Raw genomic sequence first — 18,086 nt, forward strand, 5'->3', positions numbered from 1 at the left:
GGAGGCAGGGGAACACTGCAGGAGGGGAACGGAGATGGGTGGATGCAATCAACGTTATATATACAGCCCTGTTAACAACGCTTAATTACCACGCAACTTTTCGAGCAAAGACCGCAGGAGATAGACTAGACCCCAGGAGGAGGGTAGGTTCTCACCATTGGCACTAACTACGGAATTATTGTCATACCACCAGTAGCAATCTATCTTTCGGCACTATGAGCCGAAAAGAGCATAATTTTTTTTTTTTTTTTTCTTATCACATGCCCATTATAATCCCAATTATCCGATGAAAACACAGATCAGACAAGGGCACTGGTACACCAGGGGCAATACCAAGTAGATCTAGAACCGGAGATGTGAGGCCCGGTGTGAGATTTAGGGAAGGCAAGTCTTGTCCCGGCGGGTGGGATTTTCTGCACGCCAGGTCATGGGAACCGGTGGAAACCAGGCTATCGATGGAATCGGCCATCCACTCCGGACGTGGTTTCACTTTTATATGGGTAATTTACTCCCTTCCCTACTCGATGGGGAAATTGCCTCCCCAGATGAGCGGACAAAGAACAACTAGTCGACATAGCCGACGTGCGTTTTTTGTCTCGTTATCTAAACTACTAGGCACAGGCGGGATGCAAATAGTTTCAGCTTGGCCGAGGTAGATCATAGGCAACGTTGGGGGGATCGTTCAGTAAAATCATCATAAGGAATTATGAGCTTGGCCCGGACTTACCATCCACCGAAGCGCCTCGCATCGATGGCCCATTGTGCGACGATCGCAGAAACTGCCAAGCTGATAGATGCAATTTGGTTGAGGGCTGAATCGGTGCAAAGAGGGCACGATGCATGGCTCGGTCACAAAGTACGCACACCGGGCTGGACTGACTGGGGGGGCTGGCGTGCTTGCTCGGATGATTCTTGCCAGCTTCTGGATGAAGATCCCCGTCGCCTATCGCCGGAGATACGGTGGGGAAGGTCTGCGTTTTGGTTCGTTTACAGACGGCTACATGATATCAGGGCAGGAGAGGCCGATGTTGCTAGGTAACCTTGACGAAACGTCTTTCCCGAGCTTGGAACGCTCCATAAGCTCTGGCAGGCATGAATTAGCCCGAGCACCCGAGGTAAGGAAGAGAATGCGACGCCTGAACTACCCGATGCATTTTCGGTATAGATGTGAGAGTGATGCTGGAGAGAGAGTGTGTGAGAATGGTAGGTAGCTACATAGCGTGCAGACGTAAGAAAAGCCATCATTGCCGCCCAGGTATTCACGCGGGAAACAATCCATTGACCGAGCGTCCATGGCGATGATCCAACTGCGATGGACGACAACCCCCCACCAAACTGTAATCTTTCTGACAGCCAATGAATCCGGACGAACGGAGGCACTGCAACCCTACCCAAGAGAAGCAAAAAAGAGCAGAAGTCAAATGGACAGAGCCAGACAGACAGGCCGAGCATGACATTCCATGGGTCACCATCCCACATGCTGCAGCCCGGTGTGCCGGTGAAGGTCGAGCTTCTTGGGGGGGCGTCCACTAGCGCCGTAATGAAATTACCAACTGCGCTCTGGACTGGAGCCACTTTACTATGGCGATAGCTTACCGTCCAGGGCCCAGCGGTGTAATCTGATTACAGTACCGCCTGCCAATCGTGCCGCAGCGTCATCGCCCGTCCGGGATCCCCTCCTCCGCCTTGCGCTGACCTGCCCCTCCGCTCCTCTGCTTTGGCTTGCCGGGCTGCCGCTGGATGAGGGTCATCATCCCCAAGTACTTCTATGCCCTCCTCTCCTCCTCCCTCCCCCTCTTCTTCCTCCCAACTTTCTCATCTCATTCCTCTCTCTTCCTCTCCTCACGCTCATCATCCTCTTGAGGTCCTTCCCCTCCTCCTCATCCTCCTTTTTCCGTCGGGTAAGTCGCCGGATCCCTCCAATTGAGTTCCCTAATCCTCCCACGATTTCCCCGCGCTCTCCCACGCTTTCCCGTTCCGAAACCGGGCCTTTTTCTTCCCCGGAAGCACCTTCTCCCCAGGTGACTCACGCCAACGTATCACTGCTCCGTTTTCTGGCTTGCTTTTTTTTTCTTCCGAGCATCATTGGATCATTCGGCTAACTCGTATACTATATTTCCCTTGATCCCCAGCTCCCTGTGCCTTCTCTCTTTCATCTAGATCTCCTCTGAATAGCTCTCCATCTTCCCTTCCTATACTCTAGCTCCCCACCCTTATCCATCCTTATCAACAAACACACACACCCCGCCCGCCATGGCTGCTCCCCGTCAGCCCGAGGAGGCGGTCGATGACACCGAGTTCATCGATGACCACCATGACCAGCACAGGGACTCTGTCCACACCCGTCTGCGTGCCAATTCGGCCATCATGCAGTTCCAGAAGATCCTTGTTGCCAACCGTGGTGAAATCCCCATTCGTATCTTCCGGACGGCCCACGAGCTGTCCCTGCAGACTGTCGCCGTCTACTCCCACGAGGACCGTCTCTCCATGCACCGTCAGAAGGCCGATGAGGCCTACATGATTGGCAAGCGCGGTCAATATACACCGGTCGGGGCCTACTTGGCCATTGATGAGATCGTCAAGATCGCTCTTGAGCATGGTGTGCACCTGATCCACCCGGGTTATGGCTTCCTGTCCGAGAACGCCGAGTTTGCCCGCAAGGTGGAGCAGAACGGCATGGTTTTCGTCGGCCCTACCCCCCAGACCATTGAGAGCCTTGGTGACAAGGTCTCCGCCCGTCAGCTGGCTATCCGCTGCGACGTGCCCGTCGTGCCCGGTACCCCGGGCCCTGTCGAGCGCTACGAGGAGGTCAAGGCCTTCACCGACACCTACGGCTTCCCCATCATTATCAAGGCCGCCTTCGGTGGTGGTGGTCGTGGTATGCGTGTCGTCCGCGACCAGGCCGAACTGCGTGACTCCTTCGAGCGTGCCACCTCCGAGGCCCGCTCTGCCTTTGGCAACGGCACCGTCTTCGTTGAACGTTTCCTCGACCGCCCCAAGCACATTGAAGTCCAGCTGCTGGGTGACAACCACGGCAACGTCGTCCACCTGTTCGAGCGTGACTGCTCCGTCCAGCGTCGTCACCAGAAGGTCGTTGAGATTGCCCCGGCCAAGGATCTGCCTGCCGATGTCCGTGACCGCATCCTGGCTGATGCCGTCAAGCTGGCCAAGTCGGTCAACTACCGCAACGCCGGTACTGCAGAGTTCCTGGTCGACCAGCAGAACCGCTACTACTTCATTGAGATCAACCCCCGTATCCAGGTCGAGCACACTATCACCGAAGAGATCACGGGCATTGATATCGTTGCTGCTCAGATCCAGATTGCGGCTGGTGCTACCCTGGAACAGCTGGGCCTGACTCAGGACCGCATCTCCACTCGTGGATTCGCTATTCAGTGCCGTATCACCACCGAGGACCCCTCCAAGGGCTTCTCCCCCGACACCGGTAAGATCGAGGTCTACCGCTCTGCCGGTGGTAACGGTGTCCGTCTGGATGGTGGAAACGGTTTCGCCGGTGCCATCATCACCCCTCACTACGACTCCATGCTGGTCAAGTGTACCTGCCGTGGTTCCACCTACGAGATCGCCCGCCGCAAGGTCGTTCGTGCCTTGGTCGAGTTCCGTATCCGTGGTGTCAAGACCAACATTCCTTTCCTCACTTCTCTTCTGAGTCACCCTGTCTTCGTCGACGGTACTTGCTGGACCACGTTCATTGATGACACTCCCGAGCTGTTCGCCCTCGTCGGCAGCCAGAACCGTGCCCAGAAGCTGCTGGCTTACCTGGGTGATGTGGCTGTCAACGGCAGCAGCATCAAGGGCCAGATCGGCGAGCCCAAGCTCAAGGGCGATATCATCAAGCCCATCCTGCATGACGCTGCCGGCAAGCCCCTCGACGTCTCTGTCCCCGCTACCAAGGGATGGAAGCAGATCTTGGACAGCGAGGGTCCCGAGGCTTTCGCCCGCGCTGTGCGTGCCAACAAGGGCTGCTTGATCATGGATACTACCTGGCGTGACGCCCATCAGTCGCTGCTGGCCACTCGTGTGCGTACCATTGACCTCCTGAACATCGCCCACGAGACTAGCCACGCCCTCGCCAACGCCTACAGTTTGGAATGCTGGGGTGGTGCCACCTTCGATGTCGCCATGCGCTTCCTGTACGAGGACCCCTGGGACCGTCTTCGCAAGCTGCGCAAGGCCGTTCCCAACATCCCCTTCCAGATGTTGCTCCGTGGTGCCAACGGTGTTGCCTACTCTTCCCTCCCCGACAACGCCATCTACCACTTCTGTAAGCAGGCCAAGAAGTGCGGTGTTGACATCTTCCGTGTCTTCGATGCTCTCAACGACGTGGACCAGCTCGAGGTCGGTATTAAGGCTGTTCACGCTGCTGAGGGTGTTGTTGAGGCTACTATTTGCTACAGTGGTGACATGCTCAACCCCAGCAAGAAGTACAACCTGCCTTACTACCTCGACCTTGTCGACAAGGTGGTCCAGTTCAAGCCCCACGTCTTGGGTATCAAGGACATGGCTGGTGTGCTGAAGCCCCAGGCTGCTCGTCTGCTGATCGGCTCCATCCGCGAGCGCTACCCCGACCTTCCCATCCACGTTCACACCCACGACTCCGCTGGTACCGGTGTGGCTTCTATGATTGCTTGCGCCCAGGCCGGTGCTGATGCTGTTGATGCTGCCACGGACAGTCTTTCCGGCATGACCTCCCAGCCCAGCATTGGTGCTATCCTCGCTTCCCTCGAGGGAACCGAGCACGACCCTGGCCTCAACTCGTCCCAGGTGCGCGCTCTTGACACCTACTGGGCCCAGCTGCGTCTCCTGTACTCGCCCTTCGAGGCGGGTCTGACCGGTCCCGACCCCGAGGTCTACGAGCACGAGATCCCCGGTGGTCAGTTGACCAACCTGATCTTCCAGGCCAGCCAGCTTGGTCTGGGCCAGCAGTGGGCTGAGACGAAGAAGGCCTACGAGTCTGCCAACGATCTTTTGGGCGATGTTGTCAAGGTCACTCCCACTTCCAAGGTGGTTGGTGACCTGGCTCAGTTCATGGTCTCGAACAAGTTGACCGCTGAAGATGTGATTGCCCGCGCCGGCGAGCTTGACTTCCCCGGTTCCGTGCTGGAATTCCTCGAGGGTCTCATGGGCCAGCCCTACGGTGGATTCCCCGAGCCTCTGCGCTCTCGCGCTCTGCGTGACCGTCGCAAGCTCGACAAGCGCCCTGGTCTGTACCTTGAGCCCCTTGACCTGGCCAAGATCAAGGCCCAGATCCGGGAGAACTATGGCGCAGCCACCGAGTACGACGTGGCCAGCTATGCCATGTACCCCAAGGTCTTCGAGGATTACAAGAAGTTCGTCGCCAAGTTTGGTGATCTGTCCGTCCTGCCCACGCGTTACTTCTTGGCCAAGCCCGAGATCGGCGAGGAATTCCACGTCGAGCTGGAGAAGGGTAAGGTGCTGATCCTGAAGTTGTTGGCCATCGGTCCCCTCTCCGAGCAGACCGGTCAGCGCGAGGTCTTCTACGAAGTCAACGGTGAGGTTCGCCAGGTTAGTGTGGACGACAAGAAGGCGTCCGTCGAGAACACTGCCCGCCCCAAGGCCGAGCTGGGTGACAGCAGCCAGGTCGGTGCTCCTATGAGCGGTGTGGTTGTCGAGATTCGTGTCCACGACGGCTTGGAAGTCAAGAAGGGTGACCCCATTGCCGTTCTGAGCGCCATGAAGATGGTATGTGCAACCCTAGAACTATTCATCAGAAGTCAAGATCGGCCGCTAACATATAATAGGAAATGGTTATCTCTGCTCCCCACAGTGGCAAGGTCTCCAGCTTGCTGGTCAAGGAAGGTGACTCGGTGGATGGCCAGGATCTCGTGTGCAAGATCGTCAAGGCCTAGAAGAGTAACACCGTTATGACGGCAATGTTTGAAAAGCTAATGTCGATGTTGATGTCCTTGCAACCGGCCTATTTTTCCTCACGCTGAACCAGGACACTATGCCAGTATTCTTTTTTAGATTAGAGCGTCTGTTATGTTTATGAAATATTTTGGGTTGGGATTGGGTTATTTCCATATTTATGCCACAGCTTATTTACGATCAATGGTCGTCAGGGACATACTATGTCGACCATATGAATGACAAGTGATTCTAAAGCATCCTTCCAGATATTCGTAGTCTCTAGTAGATGCAGCATATATAGACATCATGTGATATATACAGGATCAAGGCCCTCTCCATACTGAATCCCTTCCTTTAGAGCTTCGCAGCAGAAGCCTCCGGTTCTCCCACCTCCCGCAACGCCTTCCAGACGCGCATCGCCTCATCCCAAAGCGCAGTATCCTGTACAATCTCAACCGATCCATCAGGCTTCAAAGTCCTCATCTCCCGATGATGCGTCGTACCCCACTTCACATCCTCCCCATGAACAAACCTAATAAACGGATCAATCAAAGCCCGCCGAATAACACCTTTCTCCTCCGGCTCCAACACATGCCCATTCCCCCAGAACCAAATCGGATAATCACTCGAATGCGTAACCTCCCAGTCGGGCGGAATATTGGCATCCACACACTTGGCCCGCCACTCAATCCGATACCGATAAAGCAAATGTCCCGCCCCGCCACTAGCAAGAGCATGAATCAGCCCGCGCTGCATATCATGCACCTGCATCTTGGCATACACCCGCCCGAAGGCATCATTGTCCCAGTTCTCGCAGCACGATGGTAACTTGCCGTCCGGGTAGTGAAGCTTCATGAGCGTGTCCACGACGTGGCGCGGATAATCTGCGAGAAGTCTGGAATGGAGAGCGGAGAGACTGTCGGCTTGTGGTGGGAACCAGGCGGCGTAGAGGTGTCGCTCGTCGCGGCATTCGCCGAGCATGATGCGAATGTTGCGTGCGGAGAGGGTGCGCGCGAAGGCCCCGCTGTCTAGGGATTTGAAGAGGGTGGGTTGGATGAAGGCTGAGTCGGAGGTCGGGCGGTATTGGTTTAGTTGCACGCTCATGGCGGCGTCGAGGAGGGTTTGGGAGGGGAGGGACCTCAGATGGGAGATCTTTTCGGCCCAGGGGAGGGTGCTGGGAATGTTTAGGGCTGAGAGGAGTTGATCGAATTGTTCTTGGGCGGAGGCTGGAGACTTGGGCTGCACGGCGGCGGCGTTGGACCAGATGCAGGCTTGTTTGATTATTGCTTGGGAGGCGGGGAATTGGAGGTCGTAGGCCAGTTGGTAGAATGTTGAGTAGGCGCCTGGTTAGGTTAGTTTTGTGGCTTCGCATATGGGGAGAGAGGGGTCTAGGCATCTCACCGGCTGAGTATCCGGAGACGGTGATTTGGGATGGGTTGCCGCCGAAGAGGCTGATGTTGTCCCTCGTCCATTCTAGGGCTAGACGCTGGTCCCAGAAGCCGTGGTTGCCTGCTGTTTCGCCTACGGAGGCGGCGTCCTTCTCGATCTCCGAGGAGTATAAGAAACCGAAGACGTTCAGCCGGTAGGCTGGAAGGACGACAACGGCGTTGAGTCCAGCATCGCCTAGTAGGGCTGCGGCCGAGAATCCGTTCGGGTGGCCGAATTGTAGCCAGCCTCCGTCTAAGATATGAAATCATCAGTATCAGATCAGGGAATGGGTTGTAGGCACTTTCAGAGGGGCGCGCATACGGATGAAGAAAAGAACCGGCCAGCCTATAGGAACATTTTATTAGCTTCAGCTGATATGTCAAGGACCACGATACTTACCTTCCTTGGGGGGCTCTCCCAGCGGTACCCACACGCTGGCTTCAAAGCAGTCCTCTGTGAACCCCTTCGTGTACGGACGACCCATGAAGCTGGGCTGCGGACAGACGGCAGCGTCTTGGTCGCATGGGGCGGGTTGGTCTTTGGTGCCGTAGGAATAGGACTGGGGGAGCTTCTGTGCCCGGCGCCATCTTTCAGGAGGAGGAAGGGCATATCGGACAGATCCGAAGTAGTGACATAGGGGCTGGTTAGTTGCTTTGGAGTGCAGAGTGGTGCCCTGAATGTAGCCACGATGGGCCAGGGACTTCAGGTAGGGATGACCAAGTGTCTCCAGAAGTGCCATTGTGGGTTGGGAGAATGAATATATATATGGCGAGCCGTCTTAGAGCTCTTGTGGTATAATAGAGAGTGAGAAATGGTCGAAGGCTATGGCACACGAGGTTCCATGGATAGATATAGCCCCAGAAAGGGCCGTTCTGACCGACGGCATCTCCGCACGAGGGGGAGGGCGCTCGCGTCTTTAGCGCATGATAAGGGTCCCGATGGCCGAAATCTTGGCGGGTGGTGGAGACTCGGGGGAAGAATTGACGAATCCTATGATAACTGATATGCTTGCTAGATCGTCGGCAAATATAGCCTATAGAACGATGAGATATAGCGGAAATGTAAGGGGGAAACGCGGACGCTGAACCATGATAAACGCTCAAGATGGGCGAGGCATATCAAAGCGGCCCGCGGGGAAGCCGAATTCGTTCCGCTTCGGCCCCAGATTTGGATGCCGCTCGTTGCCTGAGGCATTAAATGCATGGGTCGGCAGTAGGATGAAGTGATGGCCTGTTCCTCGGCCATGTCTGCCTGTAACTCACACTTTTCCTCTCGCTTCTGATGCATGTGTACGCTGTACGCAAATGCTAAGCCAGTGTCTATGATGATGTTTCATTTCAGGGTCCCAAGTCTGTGTGTCATACGGTTCAACACCTCCATTGTATGCTGCGCCATTTTCGAATAGATGACAGATGCCCATCAAATATATCCTCAGCTAGTTAGTTGCACATTACCCCGCTCATTGAAGATAAACAGTCTCTGGACACTGTGCAGATATTGATGCTTCACAGGAAGAGACAGACGGTACTTTTTCTCCCTGCGCAGTTTTACTCTTCGATCCCCGCATTTGGCAGAGCACCTGACGTCAAGCCATCATGGATGAATTCCATTGGCACACGACCAAATCTCATTTTTTTATTGGATTGTTTCCGCCTAAGAGAGCTGATTAATCCCAAATAACTTGTGATACTTTGGAAACTATCCGTGGATCGGCGTATACGATTTCCCAGAGATGATGAATCATGCTGTTGTCAAAGAAGCTTTTGCAATCCTAGGACCGGGGTCCCCAAGCCATTACTGCCCATTATTGGTTCATGGACGTACTTTTGCCCCCTCAGACCTATGGGCCTGCCTCTTGCTGCATCATCATACCCAGGGTCTGGTTCACAGCACTCGGAGGGTGGCTGACTTACCCCTCCCTTACTTTGGGAATCTCTTATAAGGAGCTGCTGTCGTCCCGAGCATTTGCTCTGATCGGTAAAAACAACTCCTGTATCGAGAACACACTGCAAATAAGCTAACCGGTAAGTTCAAGTCTTGATTTCGAGTTCGCCTTCTTCAATATCGATCAGCTGGATCCTGTTTCTTTGATTATCCGTCGTTTGAGATGACACTGGAGCCTTCCGGTTACATGATGAAAGAGCTATGTAACCATAGCCCGTGATCGATTTGGCTGCTATTCACCCGCGGTTGTTTGCCATACACATGCACCTGTTTAGTCCCTTTTCCTATGGATCACATCCTCACTTCAACTTACGAAGCACGCAGTTGATACTGCTCCTTCGATCTCATCGAGAACCAAGAAGTACAAGAAAGAGGAACCATGAGCAACAACCAACAGCCCCAGTCTCCCCGTCATTGGCATGGCACTGTCGGTGATCGCTACGAGCATCTCAATGTCTGGGTGCGAGGAGGTCCTCCTGAGACCTACCGCCGGCCTTCGATCCCTACCACCACCGCTGCCACTGCCACTTCCGACAGACGCGTATGTCTGAACAGTTTCTGTCATCATCCCAAGCACTTGACTTCAGCCTGATGATTGGCACCTTCACACTCCTAGCATCCACACTAACTAACCGTTCTCCTTATGAAGGGCTCTGATTCATCGGATATGTCTTCCAACTCTGCCAATCTGAGCAACAGCCCTCCCCCTAGCGTTGGGGATAGAAGACGCTCAACCGGCCATGGCGCATCCAGCCTATTTGAGAGTCTGACAAGTCAGAAGCGCAACTCTACTGACCAGACTCTCAATACACGCCGTGAAAGCTGGAACGAGCAGGGCCAGCAGGGCGGATTCTTCGCCAAGTGGTGGGATGGATACACGAGAGGAGGTAGTAAATAATCCCAACTAATTCCCTTCTTTGATGAATTGCTATGACATCGGAAATGTTGGACGCGAGGGGCCAGACCCCTCAGTGATTTATGCGAATATTGTTGTTATTTAGTCAAGTCAGGCGAGGTATAGCTATGCTATCTTGACGAAGTCATGTTGCATGTACGTATGATGACTACTGTAATAGTCAACAGACATAATTTGACTAGCGTTTGCTTGATAGCACATTTGAATCGTAAGGGATTAGTAGAATGCGGGGTTCTGCGGTCGCAAGATTCGCCAGCCCCAAACTATACATGCCAAAGTTGGTACGTAATTAGGACCTTGGACCCAAACCTAAGCTGTTTCACAGGGAATTTCCCTATCAAAAACTTGGTAGCATGCCTGTCGAGCGGCAATCAGTAGTACTAGTGCGGCCCGGGGTATTGGGCTGGACTCTACAAGCGCGGTCGGTCAATAGCCAGTTTGGCTGCTACGAGTCGGTCGGCTTATCTACTCAAAGAGTTTTCAAAGATACCACTACGAGGCCGAGACTGAGCACAGAAACAGGGTGTTGAGACCCATGTTTCTCAGGCATCAGTCCTGGGGTAGCAGAGAAATGCTAGAAGCACATCTCGCAAAAGAAAACACTCAATCTCAGAGAGACTGAGTTTCAGGCCAAATGCACACTATAGCACCACTGTGTGTTGAAAGTGGTACAAGTGGCAAAACACAGCAAAAGCATCATGGGAGACCTTTCATCAATGGTTATGCGGAAATCATCACCCTTCGTGAAGCCTTCATTGAGAAAAGTGGATGCGTATGAAAAAATTTGGGAATTTGATATCTCTAACACGCCTAACCTCATGCCGTGGTAGAAAAGCCATATTTCAGAGCAGAGCGATAATGATTTTCAAGAACGCCTGCCTCCTTTTCTGACCATTTTTTGATCGATTCATCATAAACACAACCCCGGAGCTTTCCCTCCTGAAGACCCCGTGGATGAAGGCATTTACCGGACGATACCGTCGAAGCGGTTCTTGAACCACTTGATGGTCTCGTTCTGGGTGATACGGTGCTGGGAGCCGATACGGGCCTTGCAGCGGCGGCGCTTGGCGACACGCTCACCAGGGCGGGTCCTAGTGATTCCGAGTCAGTTCCTGATGCTTAAATGTTGTCCTGCTCGACCTGGATCGACACCGATGGATCTGTCGAAATAGGACTGCGTAGAGGTTGGAGTGCACTCACATGCAGCAGTAGAAGTCCATGCCGTAGATACCGATACCGGGGTCGTACTTGATACCCAGATCGATGTGCTCGGAGATACCGAAACCGAAGTTACCGGTCTCAGAGAAGTTGCGCTTGCGGAGCTCGTACTCCTTGACCTTAAGACCACGCTCAAGGATCTCCTCGGCCTTGGGGCCACGGACGGTAACGTGGACGGAGATCTTCTCGTTACGACGGATACCGAAGGTACGGACGGTGTAACGGGCCTTGCCTAAACGTTGAAAAAATCATCCCATCAGCCATCCATTCCATGTCACAGTTGTCATATCATCCTTCCTCGGCTGCTTCGTATTCGAAATTCTCGGATTCATCGGGTTCGGGCGTTCTTACTGTAGACCGGAGTCTGACCGCTCAGCTGCTCGAGCACCTTAGCAGCGCGAGTAAGTCTGTCACCAGACTCGCCGACGGAGATGTTGAGCACGAGCTTCTGGATGCGCAGCTCGCGCATAGGGTTGGCGGACTTGTCCTTGGATTCCGACTGCATGGCGACAAAAATGTTAGAAGAAATTTGTTTATAAAATTTTCGGAGTCTCGAGAATCGGGTTTATATCAATGCTGAAAAGTGTATTGGCGATGGGCAACATACCATGGCGACTGCTTTTGGCGTGAACTGGTCGACTGGTTGGTTGGAAGAAACTCAAGGATCGAAAAGTGTGTAAAAGGGAAATGTGTGGGTTGAAAGTGGGAAGCGAGAGCCCTTAGTGGCTTGGCGCGGTCGACTGGCGCCAAGCCGCAGAGCCGCGCCTCATGGACCTCCGACCCGTAGCAAGTCGAGCTGGTGCCGCTTGGAGAAAGTGTTGCAGACCTCGACCGACCTTCACTCCGAGCGCGACAGCTCAGTAAGGACAAAGTGACGATTAAGTAGAAGAATACCCTTCTACCATCTCACAAAACAATTCTTTGGTTTTACTCAAGTCGCACTCGTGCGCATTCATAGCCCAACATGGCGGCTAATAAGCAGGGCAAGATGGTGAGTTGATCGGATCCTTCCCTTTGCTGTTGATATCAGCTTGTATACCTATGTCCGCGTGGCTAACTCATTCTTTTCATTCTGATTAGCAAAACCTCGTAAGTCACTGACGTTACATGTTTTACTCGCGCGTAAAACCTGACATTATTCTCAGATCAACTACCGGATGAGAGTCACCCTCAATGATGGCCGACAGATGACGGGACAGATGCTCGCTTTCGATAAGGTATGTATCCCCGGGCCATTCAGTGGCCATCGGATAATACTTGTGGTATGCTGGTCGCTGACGCAGTAATATAGCACATGAACCTTGTCCTCGCCGATACAGAAGAGTTCCGTCGCGTCAAGCGCAAGTCCAAGCCCGCCGCCGGTTCGACCAACGCACCTCTTGTCGAAGCCGAAGAAAAGCGCACCCTGGGTCTTACCATTGTTCGCGGTACACATGTCGTCTCTTGCTCCGTTGATGGACCTCCTCCCGCCGATCCCTCTGCCCGACTTGGTACTGCTGGCCCTGGTGCAGCTGCCGCAGCTGCCACTCTCGCAGCTGGCCCTGGAATCAGCAAACCCGCTGGACGTGGTCTGCCGGTCGGTCTGGGAGGCCCTGCTGCGGGTGTTGGTGGCCCTCCCCCGCCGCCCGGCGGTTTCCCTGGTTTCCCTCCTGGTGGTGCTTTCCCTGGAGTTCCCCCTCCGGGCTTCGCGGGTCGTGGTGGTGCCCCTGGTGGACCTCGTAAGTTTGCACTTTCGAGCTCAATGGTTGAACATGGTTACTGACATAAGCTATCAGCTGGCTTCGCTCCTCCCCCGGGATTCGCGCCTCAAGGTGCTCCTCGTAAGTATCCTAAGATTGCGCGTTATGGTTCTTGAGCTAACTGAGGCTGTTGTAGCGGGTGCTTTCCAACCCCCACCGGGATTCCAGCCCCCGGGACAGGGACGCGGATTCCCTCCACCCGGCTTTGGTGGACGGTGATTTGATAGTATGTGCAGCAGCATGATGGCTTGCAACCTGGCCATGACACCGGCATGGCAGATACTTCGAACTACGAATCAAGCGAACAATATTCACTCCCCATTAGTCGCCTACTTGACGAACCTCAGACGAATAGGCATAGCACCCCGAGTTTTACCAGGCAAAGGCGTTGCGGCGTGTGCGGATGCAGGGAATGCCCTGACAAAAGAAAAGGTCGACCGAAATAAGGATAGGACCGACAGAAGTAATGCTAGATGTATTTCGAGCACTCAATTGTACTAGTGAATCCTAATGAGGGTTTGAAGCCTTTAATTTCCTTGTTTCATGTAAGACTATACATCAATTCTACGGCGATTGGACAGCTGCAGGCGTAGATTCAGCCTAGTACGCAGTAAGCACCTAGCAGGTCCGATTTAGCCAACGACTTCGCAGGGATATAGTGCACGTGACCGTCTCCGGGTAACTCCGCCCGGCGCGGACTGCAGGTGACGGAGTGAGGAAAGCAAACCGCTCGGCCCTGCGTACTCACCTCTGATCACCTCTCCACTCCTCACTTCAATTCAAGCCTTCGAGTCGTCAAGATGGCCGCTGCAATTAAGGCAATCAATGCGAAGATCCGGTCTAACAAGGCCCTGGATTACTTCTGCTCTACCCGTACGTTCAAACTTCACCGTTACCCTCTCCGTGTTCCTGACCGAGATCGGCCGACAAGAATGCCTGCCGTAAGACATGTTCTGAAGGGGTTGTTGAGCAACTTCAATGACTCCTTTCAGCACACGTTATCGGTCACGAACACGAAGCTCTTTACTTAGCCAAATCTGGTTCATAAAAAGCAATTTCTCTTGGCTAACAATGATCTCAACTAGACTTTTGGGGCCCTGCCTCCAACTTCGGTATCCCCATTGCAGCGGTGATGGATACCCAGAAGGACCCTGAAATGTACGTCGCTACAATTACCTCCCCTCGCTCCGCGGAGTTTTCTTCCTATATATACACTGCACATCGAATCAAGCTTTGAGAGCTTATCGGGATAGCTCAGACGAACATGCCAGTACCCTAACCAATAATATGTTTGCTAAATGTCATTCTATCTACACAGTATCTCCGGCCAAATGACCGGTGCTCTCGTTGTCTACTCGGGAACTTTCATGCGCTACGCCCTTGCCGTCTCCCCCAAGAACTACCTCCTGTTCGCCTGCCACGCCGTCAACTTCTCCGCCCAGCTGACTCAAGGATACCGCTACCTGAACTACTGGAAGTACGTCACAAAACGACCCTTTATTCACACCCCCCATTGAGACAATGAAATGATAATGCTGACTTTCGCATCAACAGCTGGGGAGGCCGTGAAGCTCAGCTCGCCGAGGCCGCCAAGCAGGGCAAGGATGCCACCGAGGCTGGCGCTTAAACGACGTCATCTTCCTTTTCTCGACTTTATCGCCTCATTCCGCTTGCTGCGCGGCTTATGAATACCTCATACGTCTTTAGCAGCATTGCCTGCCTACCTGCCCATTTTAAGTAGACAATACCACAATATCATGAATCAAATCGCCGAATCAATGAGAGACCTGTACGTTGAGGGTTGATCCAGGTAAGATATGGGAAGGCACCAGCCACTTGTATTATTAATAGTGGCGCTGGGATTGGTAGTTTTGTTTGGTGGGGGGTTTTCTGCTGTTGACTATGAGATATCTTTGTATCTAGCAGCTGGGCATGCACGGGGTTTTCTGTATATAGGCTTTTGTTTTTGCGCATCAACAAGGTTTAGACATTGATGATCTGGTAGAATTTCGTTTAGTTGGCTTTATTCATGTGAGTAAGTATTAACTGTTTAAAGGGAAGATGGATAAGGTTACAATAGACATATACTGGCAATTTAATCTCTAGTCTATACCAAATACATTCGAGAATACAGCAATAATAAACAAGATTTAATCAAACAGGGGTTTAGCAATCAGACCAAGAAGTATAGGCCAATCCATCGAATGGACGATGGCCTCACATTGTAGCATCAATCATTCATATCCAGAGAGCCGATCCGAAGGAACGGGATAACAATCATGACATTTACACAATCTATGAGTCACAGTAGCCGGGGGCTTTGACGTCCGACCCGTTGATCCAGTTGTTGAGCGTCAGGGCGGTCGTATACAAACAGCTGAGGACTCCGAAAACGGAGAGTGCGATATCGGCAATCTGCTGTCGTCTCGATTGGGCACAGGCCTTGAGATGCAGTAGAGGCTGAGCAGAAGTTAGTAATCGATTAGGCTGACTAGACGAAGGTACTTGACTAGTTAACTTACCGGGTATACGTAAATCAGGGGAACACAGGCGAAACTTCCGACAAGCGAAACAAACTTGTCCAAGTCTTCTGCTCCGCCCCAAGCAATAAATGCACAGATCATGACAAGGAAGAAACGGAAGCAATTCTTCTTCCACTTGATACTGGGGTTGTACTTTCCGCTCCGAGTGAAAAGCTCGTTCTCCAAGATTCGAATGGCCGGGAAGAGCTGCAGTGGGGTACTGAGAAGAATCGCCAGAGAATACAGGAATTGCACAGCATTTACAAACTTGTCATCCTGAGGCATGTTGAGGATGACTACCGTCTTCGTTGCGGAACCATATGCCGCATAGCTGAACGCACCAGCGCTGAGGAAGATGATCGTGATTATGACCATCACCATTGCGAGGACACCGGGGAACTTTTGCGGGTGCTTCATTGATTCCTGAATGGGAATAATCAGACCGATGCCCTCATATGTGAAAATAGCCGTGCCGATGAAAAGTGTCCAGGTGGATGGATTGAAGGATATGATATCCGAAACACCGCCTTGGTTGGAGATAGTCAAGAAATCGTAATAGAAGAGGTAAACCAGTCCCATCATGATGAACAGGTCTGCAATGAGGGCAGTGAAACCGAGCTTGCTGATATCGCGGATCAATGAAAGAGGGAGGAAGATGACCAGCTGCAGCAGCACCATAAACTTGATGTCAATAAAAGATTTGCATTTGCTGACAGCCAGGACAAATGCTTGTAGGTTCTCGGCCGTGAAAACAATGTATGCCGAGACGAAGCCCAATTGACTCAACACAATGGAGCCGAGAATGATGCGCCTCATATGCTTTCCATAGAGCGCACCACCAATGTCACCAAAAGAACCATCAATCTTCAGCCGCGTATTAACCAGGAGGATGAAACAGTAAAAGCTGAGTAGTGATACACCAAGAAGTACCATGCTACTGAACAGCATGCCACCATTCAAGAAAGCTCTCGGCAAGAACAAGACTCCTGTACCAACGAAAGACTTGAGTAATAGCAAAGCTGCTCCGGTCCGCGTGTTGGTTCCCGTCCCACCGCGGGGCTTGCGCTTCCTTCGGCCAGCTGTGTCTGGCCTGAGAAGGGCTGAGTCTTCACCTGGTTCTCTGCCTTCTGCTTCATCATAAGTATCCGATGAGAAGTACTCATCAGGACCCAAGACCTCGTCATCCTCTTCAAGCTCTTCACCAGCAAAGTGACCGTATAGAGTCAGAAATTCCAGAAAGCTGCTTGTTGGAAGCTGGGGCTGAGCAGCAGAAGCCTGCGCACCCGAGCCATCCAGATCTCCAGGGAGGTTGGGGCCTACTGCCCGTCTTAGATAGTCTCTTCTGAAACCTCCTGGGACACGGATACTGTTGATGTTCGTGGTTTCATCCTCAGGTGCAGGTCGAGCATGACTGAAGCTCCTGCTGCGGTGGGGTTTCCGCAATGAGCTTCCAGCTTCTGCATCCTCGGCCCATCTGTACACCTGTCTCGTGATATCACCACCCTGGAGTTGCAGACTAGAGAACTCATCCTCGGCGTTACTTTGGGCACCCCCAGAAGAGTGAATATCCCGATTTTCGACCACATTCTGGGGTTGCACCAAATGTCTCTTGACAACTTCGGGATCCTCGTATGGGCCAGCTGAGTATATCGAACCCTCTCTCCCAGCCTTGTTATCGAAGGAACCGTAGTTCGACCTGACAGGCTGGTGCAGGAGGCCAGGCGAAGCAGTCCGCCTCGGAGGGGTACCCGCTCTCGGAGAAGGAGATCGGCCGAGGTAGTCCTGGAGCGCAGATGCAATCATGGATTGTCCGGGGCCGGGTAAGGATGACGGATTGTCGACTTTCCGGAGGTCTTGGTTGGTTGCTGCGGTTGGTTGAATCGGCAGCGGTACCTGTCTTGACGAATAGGAATTCGAGGGAGAAGGAATTGGTGATGCTAGACGGGCTATCGAGGCATGCCTATAAGAAGAAGAAACATCTCCTGCAGGTGATCCTGAGCGCATCGCGGACGTGGAGATCGGCGACGCTGAACGGTTACGCTGAGAGGATGAGCCCTCACCGTTGTCAGACATCCTGGAGGATGACATGTTGACAAGAAGCAAGATTGAATTTTCTCGGAGTACGAGAACTTGGTTAATTCCGAAAACAATTCGTACTATTTGAGTTTTCGGAGGCGAACCAGGATCATGGGGGAATGCCTACGAAGTAGGAAGGGCTGATAAGAGCGGAGAAGGAGAGTTGAGAGGATCGATAATGCGAGAGGCGCAAGTCGTTCACCGCAATGTATGCGGAGGGACTAGGCTTCCTGTTGTTTCCACGCACCCCAAAACACCCCGCGCCTTGTCGACCATGACAATCATGAACAAAGCTGAGGACGGGCCAACAAAGGAACGATAGAAGTGATGGAGAGACGAGGATGAGATAAG

The 18,086-nt window shown here is 53.0% G+C and overlaps 7 protein-coding genes across 7 annotated transcripts; 4 read left to right on the forward strand and 3 right to left on the reverse strand.

Annotated features, from left to right (window-relative positions):
• Positions 1–1,921: 1,921 nt before the first annotated feature.
• BO85DRAFT_421783 (pyruvate carboxylase) lies at positions 1,922–6,148 on the forward strand. The gene is made up of 2 exons (XM_025657944.1): positions 1,922–5,724; positions 5,784–6,148. The coding sequence occupies exons 1-2, from the start codon at positions 2,254–2,256 to the stop codon at positions 5,889–5,891; spliced, it is 3,579 nt and encodes a 1,192-aa protein (XP_025514932.1). The 5' UTR covers positions 1,922–2,253; the 3' UTR covers positions 5,892–6,148.
• BO85DRAFT_469111 (putative carboxylesterase) lies at positions 6,059–8,420 on the reverse strand. Its single transcript, XM_025662312.1, has 4 exons — positions 7,720–8,420; positions 7,642–7,665; positions 7,294–7,572; positions 6,059–7,235 (listed from the first exon to the last, which is right to left on the reverse strand). The coding sequence occupies exons 1-4, from the start codon at positions 8,057–8,059 to the stop codon at positions 6,247–6,249; spliced, it is 1,632 nt and encodes a 543-aa protein (XP_025514933.1). The 5' UTR covers positions 8,060–8,420; the 3' UTR covers positions 6,059–6,246.
• A 1,493-nt stretch (positions 8,421–9,913) lies between these two features.
• Positions 9,914–10,286, forward strand: BO85DRAFT_449747 (uncharacterized protein). The gene has a single exon (XM_025660222.1). It carries the CDS (start codon positions 9,932–9,934, stop codon positions 10,160–10,162), a length of 231 nt encoding a protein of 76 aa, XP_025514934.1. The 5' UTR covers positions 9,914–9,931; the 3' UTR covers positions 10,163–10,286.
• Positions 10,287–10,918: 632 nt separating this feature from the next.
• BO85DRAFT_449748 (60S ribosomal protein uL5) lies at positions 10,919–11,879 on the reverse strand. The gene is made up of 3 exons (XM_025660223.1): positions 11,750–11,879; positions 11,381–11,630; positions 10,919–11,271 (listed from the first exon to the last, which is right to left on the reverse strand). Exons 1-3 carry the CDS (start codon positions 11,865–11,867, stop codon positions 11,145–11,147), a joined length of 495 nt encoding a protein of 164 aa, XP_025514935.1. The 5' UTR covers positions 11,868–11,879; the 3' UTR covers positions 10,919–11,144.
• A 433-nt stretch (positions 11,880–12,312) lies between these two features.
• On the forward strand, positions 12,313–13,672 carry BO85DRAFT_30857 (small nuclear ribonucleoprotein-associated protein). Its single transcript, XM_025655409.1, has 5 exons — positions 12,313–12,389; positions 12,479–12,487; positions 12,544–12,615; positions 12,690–13,116; positions 13,174–13,672. Exons 1-5 carry the CDS (start codon positions 12,363–12,365, stop codon positions 13,251–13,253), a joined length of 615 nt encoding a protein of 204 aa, XP_025514936.1. The 5' UTR covers positions 12,313–12,362; the 3' UTR covers positions 13,254–13,672.
• A 200-nt stretch (positions 13,673–13,872) lies between these two features.
• Positions 13,873–15,016, forward strand: BO85DRAFT_449750 (pyruvate transporter MPC1). Its single transcript, XM_025660224.1, has 4 exons — positions 13,873–14,010; positions 14,223–14,295; positions 14,456–14,614; positions 14,692–15,016. The coding sequence occupies exons 1-4, from the start codon at positions 13,938–13,940 to the stop codon at positions 14,762–14,764; spliced, it is 378 nt and encodes a 125-aa protein (XP_025514937.1). The 5' UTR covers positions 13,873–13,937; the 3' UTR covers positions 14,765–15,016.
• Positions 15,017–15,200: 184 nt separating this feature from the next.
• On the reverse strand, positions 15,201–18,065 carry BO85DRAFT_398163 (putative amino acid transporter). Its single transcript, XM_025657049.1, has 2 exons — positions 15,660–18,065; positions 15,201–15,597 (listed from the first exon to the last, which is right to left on the reverse strand). Exons 1-2 carry the CDS (start codon positions 17,745–17,747, stop codon positions 15,433–15,435), a joined length of 2,253 nt encoding a protein of 750 aa, XP_025514938.1. The 5' UTR covers positions 17,748–18,065; the 3' UTR covers positions 15,201–15,432.
• Between the last annotated feature and the right edge of the window lie 21 nt (positions 18,066–18,086).

Source organism: Aspergillus piperis, assembly GCF_003184755.1.
Source record: "Aspergillus piperis CBS 112811 unplaced genomic scaffold BO85scaffold_10, whole genome shotgun sequence".
NCBI lineage: Eukaryota > Fungi > Ascomycota > Eurotiomycetes > Eurotiales > Aspergillaceae > Aspergillus > Aspergillus piperis.

What these genes read in the sequence shown, in the direction of transcription:
- BO85DRAFT_421783 (XM_025657944.1), top strand. Translation starts at nt 2,254, where the DNA reads ATGGCTGCTCCCCGTCAGCCCGAGGAGGCGGTCGATGACACCGAGTTC. An exon ending in TTCTGAGCGCCATGAAGATG is followed by an intron (nt 5,725 to 5,783) that starts GTATGTGCAACC and finishes AACATATAATAG; the next exon opens with GAAATGGTTATCTCTGCTCC.
- BO85DRAFT_469111 (XM_025662312.1), bottom strand. Translation starts at nt 8,059, where the DNA reads ATGGCACTTCTGGAGACACTTGGTCATCCCTACCTGAAGTCCCTGGCC. An exon ending in GCCGGTTCTTTTCTTCATCC is followed by an intron (nt 7,573 to 7,641) that starts GTATGCGCGCCC and finishes TTCATATCTTAG; the next exon opens with ACGGAGGCTGGCTACAATTC. An exon ending in CGTCTCCGGATACTCAGCCG is followed by an intron (nt 7,236 to 7,293) that starts GTGAGATGCCTA and finishes TAACCTAACCAG; the next exon opens with GCGCCTACTCAACATTCTAC.
- BO85DRAFT_449747 (XM_025660222.1), top strand. Translation starts at nt 9,932, where the DNA reads ATGTCTTCCAACTCTGCCAATCTGAGCAACAGCCCTCCCCCTAGCGTT.
- BO85DRAFT_449748 (XM_025660223.1), bottom strand. Translation starts at nt 11,867, where the DNA reads ATGCGCGAGCTGCGCATCCAGAAGCTCGTGCTCAACATCTCCGTCGGC. An exon ending in CGGTCAGACTCCGGTCTACA is followed by an intron (nt 11,631 to 11,749) that starts GTAAGAACGCCC and finishes TTCAACGTTTAG; the next exon opens with GCAAGGCCCGTTACACCGTC. An exon ending in ATGGACTTCTACTGCTGCAT is followed by an intron (nt 11,272 to 11,380) that starts GTGAGTGCACTC and finishes CGGAATCACTAG; the next exon opens with GACCCGCCCTGGTGAGCGTG.
- BO85DRAFT_30857 (XM_025655409.1), top strand. Translation starts at nt 12,363, where the DNA reads ATGGCGGCTAATAAGCAGGGCAAGATG. An exon ending in AGATGCTCGCTTTCGATAAG is followed by an intron (nt 12,616 to 12,689) that starts GTATGTATCCCC and finishes GCAGTAATATAG; the next exon opens with CACATGAACCTTGTCCTCGC. An exon ending in TGGTGCCCCTGGTGGACCTC is followed by an intron (nt 13,117 to 13,173) that starts GTAAGTTTGCAC and finishes ATAAGCTATCAG; the next exon opens with CTGGCTTCGCTCCTCCCCCG.
- BO85DRAFT_449750 (XM_025660224.1), top strand. Translation starts at nt 13,938, where the DNA reads ATGGCCGCTGCAATTAAGGCAATCAATGCGAAGATCCGGTCTAACAAG. An exon ending in ACCCAGAAGGACCCTGAAAT is followed by an intron (nt 14,296 to 14,455) that starts GTACGTCGCTAC and finishes CTATCTACACAG; the next exon opens with TATCTCCGGCCAAATGACCG. An exon ending in CGCTACCTGAACTACTGGAA is followed by an intron (nt 14,615 to 14,691) that starts GTACGTCACAAA and finishes TCGCATCAACAG; the next exon opens with CTGGGGAGGCCGTGAAGCTC.
- BO85DRAFT_398163 (XM_025657049.1), bottom strand. Translation starts at nt 17,747, where the DNA reads ATGTCATCCTCCAGGATGTCTGACAACGGTGAGGGCTCATCCTCTCAG. An exon ending in CCCTGATTTACGTATACCCG is followed by an intron (nt 15,598 to 15,659) that starts GTAAGTTAACTA and finishes ACTTCTGCTCAG; the next exon opens with CCTCTACTGCATCTCAAGGC.